Source organism: Dermacentor variabilis, chromosome 2, assembly GCF_050947875.1.
Source record: "Dermacentor variabilis isolate Ectoservices chromosome 2, ASM5094787v1, whole genome shotgun sequence".
NCBI lineage: Eukaryota > Metazoa > Arthropoda > Arachnida > Ixodida > Ixodidae > Dermacentor > Dermacentor variabilis.
This window is the reverse complement of record NC_134569.1, coordinates 164,503,850-164,508,925: the sequence shown is the minus strand read 5'-3', so window position 1 is coordinate 164,508,925 and position 5,076 is coordinate 164,503,850. Positions and strand designations below refer to the sequence as shown.

At 47.9% G+C, this 5,076-nt stretch overlaps 1 protein-coding gene across 1 annotated transcript; it reads right to left on the bottom strand.

Annotated features, from left to right (window-relative positions):
• Positions 1-1,303: 1,303 nt before the first annotated feature.
• Positions 1,304-3,110, bottom strand: LOC142570532 (uncharacterized). The gene is made up of 2 exons (XM_075678906.1): positions 3,099-3,110; positions 1,304-1,654 (listed from the first exon to the last, which is right to left on the bottom strand). Exons 1-2 carry the CDS (start codon positions 3,108-3,110, stop codon positions 1,304-1,306), a joined length of 363 nt encoding a protein of 120 aa, XP_075535021.1.
• Between the last annotated feature and the right edge of the window lie 1,966 nt (positions 3,111-5,076).

Below are 5,076 nucleotides of genomic sequence, written 5' to 3'. Positions count from 1 at the left end.
ACCACAATTAAGCAAGGTTCGAAATATATAAAACATTCTGTAATATTTCTAAGCATGAGTCGGCAGTATATGTGAATACTCACTGAAACTCATTCATCATTTTCTTTCAGGCTTCGCACTCACTTTCATACTCGCGTCTACTCACACACTGACAGGCAGTCACTCATGTTCGTACTCACTCGCACCAACATGCACTTATTCACACTCATGCCTAATCTCATTCACAAGTACTCACTCGCGGTCATACTCACATCAACTTACACCCTTCGTTACTCACGGTCAGGCTTCACGCCTTTGAAATGAATAAGTGCACTCGCGAGTGATTATGTCGACATGGTCTTCTAAGCATTGAACGAGAAGAGAGGGAACAGAGAGGCCCGGTTTTCACGAGTCACAACCGCATAAAGCCAACAGACAATGACAATATCTTTGTGAGGTGCGGAATGGCGTTTCTCATTTGAGCACGGGGGTTTTGGTCAGTTGTTTTATCATGAATTCGTTTCGTGTCGGTAGTCATTGTCTGTTGGCTTTATGCGGTTGTGACTTACGAAACCGGAGCCGTTCTGTTCCCTTTTCTTCTCGTTCATCAGATAGCGAGGGTCTTGTCTCCGGTAGCTTTGACGCCTTCAGTTATGCGGAAGAAGGGACGTTCTACATCCGCCGCCAGGACAGTGAGTATATGTGAAGCTGGCTAACGCTCCCGAGGTTAACTCCAGTACACATAAATAAATACCCCGAAAACTGGATGGAAAGGCTGGATAGCCTTTCCATCCACTTTCCTTGGAAAGGATGGATGGATGGATAGGCAAATTGGTAAGAGCATCGCACGCGTGATTCGGAGACGTGGGTTCGTAACCCACCTGCGACCAGTGGTTTTTTGTCCAATTTCGTTTTCATTTATTTATAATTTCTACATTTCATTTGAATAAGCAAGTAATTCCGCCTGTGATTTCCTTGTTGCCGTTGTCTGTTGGCTTAATGTAGTTGTAAGTTATAAGCAAAGTGTCTTTTATCGAACGCTTAGCAGTTAGCAGGGCTGCGAGAAACTTCGGCAGCTAACAAACGCCTTGGCTGGGACTTGTAATAGCACATAACTCTTTCCAGTCTTCTATTAGATGTCCGTGCATAGTTTGCTTCTTTATAGACGCACTAACTCTGCGCTGTTTGGCTAAAGTGTTGCGGGGAGAGGAAGTCGTTTGCTCGCACAGTGCTCTCGCAATGCGTAGAGGGACGTTTCAAGAAGTGATGATTTGCACATGTAAAGTTTTCTACTGTACAATTTATTTCTACAAGAAGGCACATCTTAGCCATGGTAGCCGTGGCCGTGGCCGTAGCTGATGACTTTGTATCCGTACCCATGACCGTAGCCCCCGTGGCCGTATCCTCCATAGCCGCCGTGGCCGTAGCCACCGTAGCCACCGTAGCCACCGTAGCCACCATATCCGCCGTATCCACCGTAACCTCCGTATCCTCCATAACCACCATGGCCGTATCCGCCGTATCCTCCGTAGCCACCGTATCCTCCGTAGCCGCCGTATCCTCCGTAACCACCGCCATAGCCTCCATAGCCGCCGTAGCCGCCGTAACCTCCATACCCTCCATGGTAGCCAGCCATCGCGACAGCGAATGCAACGCAGAGGGTCAGCAGAGACAGCTGGAAAGGTGCCGTATGTTCACTTAATTTTGAATCTACTCATGTATTTGGTTGCACTGGAAGTGTCGGCGCCTAGCGTCGCCAGTTCCTCAATCACAATTTGCCGCACAATAAAAAGCACGGAAATCAGGTTTTACGCCTGTGTGTAATACAGTAGCGCCGAAAATAAAACAACAGCAAATGTCGGCAGTAAAACACAAGAGGACGAGAGAAAATAGACAAAGAAACATTTATGATCAGTTCGGAGGTAAACTAAGCAGGGGCTCGAACAAGCGAGAGCAACAGATAAAATTCACCAAGAATGTAGCTCACCAGAGTGATGCAAGTGCGGGAATCGAACACATGCTATATCAAAAAGAAAAGCAGAAATAAGAATCGGGAGATGGACCTAAGTCCCATGCAATGAAGGTGGAGGCAGTACCCAAACTGCCGTGGAACACTTTCTTCAAACTGCTGCTTTGTCAAAAAATAAAAATAACTTCGTGCGGTTTTTAATCCACTCATGTACGTCGCTGTTTTATGAGGTTTGTAGCGTCCTTGATAAATACAAGTAAAGAAGCGAGCGCTTTGTTTACTGAGCTAATCAATGTTGGTAAAATCATTTCAGTACGGAAATACGAACTGAACGCCAGCGGGACGCAAATGACTAAAGTCACTGATCCACTTGGTGTTCAGCTAAACATGCCAGTCGTAACAGAATTGCCACGTTTTATAGCGACGTTCTCTACGTTCTCACAGCGTCGAGTCACGATCCAAAAGCCACTTCATTCACTACAACGGCGGCGATGTGTGCAGGTATCATTAGCCACCGCGAAACGCGTTCGAAATGGAGCACAATCACTAACATTAAGACGTGGTTTCTGAGCAATCAGAGTACTGATTGACGCGCTTCGGGTTTCGTTACAAACTACTTTAACTACAACACCTGAGTGAAGTGTTGGCGTATTGATGTCTCCCGTGCCATGTCATTCACGCAATCAGGGGTGATGTGTGACTTACTTCGTGGCGCCGGGACTGTACTTCATTTCCTTTTTTTTAATTTTTACTTGCGATACATATGAACGCGTTAAGGCTGCAAGTGGATTATAATAAAGAGTGACTGCTTCGTTCCGGTCCTGTTCAATACGTATACAACCGCATGTTCTGCCTCACCCCTGTTGTCCGAGAAGTCGGTGACTTTGGCGGCACCAGATGCATGACTGAACAATAAACACCTAATTTCTGGTTTGCTATAGTCGTAAATGTCGATCTAAAAATCATAAATATATGCATCCGAGGTTAGAAATGCAGAGATGGGTTTCAATTTCGAAACCCTTGATCTCAAAGAAAACCAAGTTTGCTGTGCTAGAGGCCATATTCTGATAAACATCGATTTCGGCACTCGTCTGTAGAGTACGCTATATATATATACTCTCCCCGAGCGATTATATGAGTTTTATCTTACCAGGGCCTTCATGTTTCTCCCGTGTATAGCTGGCGGATGGCGCGTGTTATCCGATAGCGTCCTTTGCACTGCAGGCAAAGATCAGCCGGTGTGTTCACATGGACCTGCAGCGCCCATATATATATGCCAGTCCCCAGCTCTACTGTCTCGCGCACCCCTTTCCTGTCGAAACGAGGCAGCTTACGTCACAACCTCCCATAGAACCTGAGAAAGAGAGGGGCATAACCGCACTTTTGCGGCTAGACTGGAAAAATGCGCGCGGAAGCATTTTGCTACCACGTCAATAGATTTCTTTTCTTTTCCATTTCGCTCGTCCGTCCTATTTCTCTACCTAGTGCACGGTGTTCGCACGCCGACAAGCTGAAACCAACGATATCAAAAGGAAAAGTAGTGGTAAGGTATCCATATCCCAGCCAGCACAAAACTGACAGTCGTAATTGCGCAGTAGCTTAGAAGCATAAAGAATGACATTTGTTACAACGGCGGCCCCCTCACATTTCGAAGCGAACACCGGGAACCGAACGAGTTGCGTTAACCTTGTCCGCCCCTTCTCCGGTTCTGTTGGGGCCTCTCAGGATATCGGTGTCGGGCGCGCCGCACAGCTGAGCGCCGTGGCCGATGGCCCGTTACAGAATTCGCAGCCCCGCTATGGCCGCGCCCTCATTGTTCTCAAATCATGGACACCGTTGGCTGCTCGGCGCGCGCCTTGCGCGCTCGCCCGCCACCGATTTTCAATCGCCTATATATCGCCCGGGACTGTGAAACTGGAATTAAAAGAATAAAACGCAGCCGTTTTTTTTTTTTCAAGGTGAGTAGCGTGCGTTCACGGTGCTACGCAGTTTGTTGGTGGGCGATGTTGGTAAGCGCTTCGCACAAAGCTGCCAAATAAATGTGCGGAGGACGTATGTGCTGCTTGTTTTCCCAGAAATACGTTGATCGGTTCAGTGAAGTTCTGTCGAGATATTGCGATATGGCGACTGTTGAAATTGTGCCCGGGGTGCCGCCTGCAGGGTTCCCCAGAGGACCAGCTGATGCTTGCTCCAGTTTACTAAATCAGGTTCCTCTGTGCAGTAGATAATCAACCTATCGTGACAATGTGCGTGAACGGCATACAGTATACGCGCGCTCGTTGCTCTCATATATGGAAAGATCTTAGGAGAGCTGGAGGCAGTGGGACGAGGGTGTATGAAAGACATACGCATACTCACACACACAAATGCAGACGAACAAGCATGAACAAACCTACCAGCACAATTACACAAACACGTACACACGAGCGCACTTACATAGACACACACATACACGGGTACACACATACGGAGACTTACACGCGCAGCACACACGTGCATGCAGAAACACACATGCTTACACAAGCACACACATAGACAGAAATCGGTTAACAGGCATATGCAGACATTCAAAGAAACACACACATACACATGCACTAACACAGGTCTGCAGCTAAAAGCCGCGAAACAGAGAGCCTTGCACAAACCGACACCCACGCACAGACATGCGCACACACTCGCACATATACACGGACACAGACGTGCACACACACACACTACCACTAACGCACACGCACGTGCACACGCGCAAATAATTGAACACTTGCACACACAAACACGCACAAGCTCACACGTGTACGCACACGCACAGGAAAAGACATGCGTATACGCACTCACAGGAGCCCACATGTACACAGGCGCAGACATTACACATACACACATACAGACACTCACGAACATGCACATAGATGCACACACATGCACGCGCAGAAACATGCACTTGCACATTCACGCGCATGGACTCACAGACACCCGCACAAGCACATGACAAACATGCACAAGCACGCATTTCAGTACGCACACATATGCCTACGCACACACACACACACACACACACACACACACACACACACACACACACACACACACACACACACACACACACACACGCATGCATACACGCACACCCA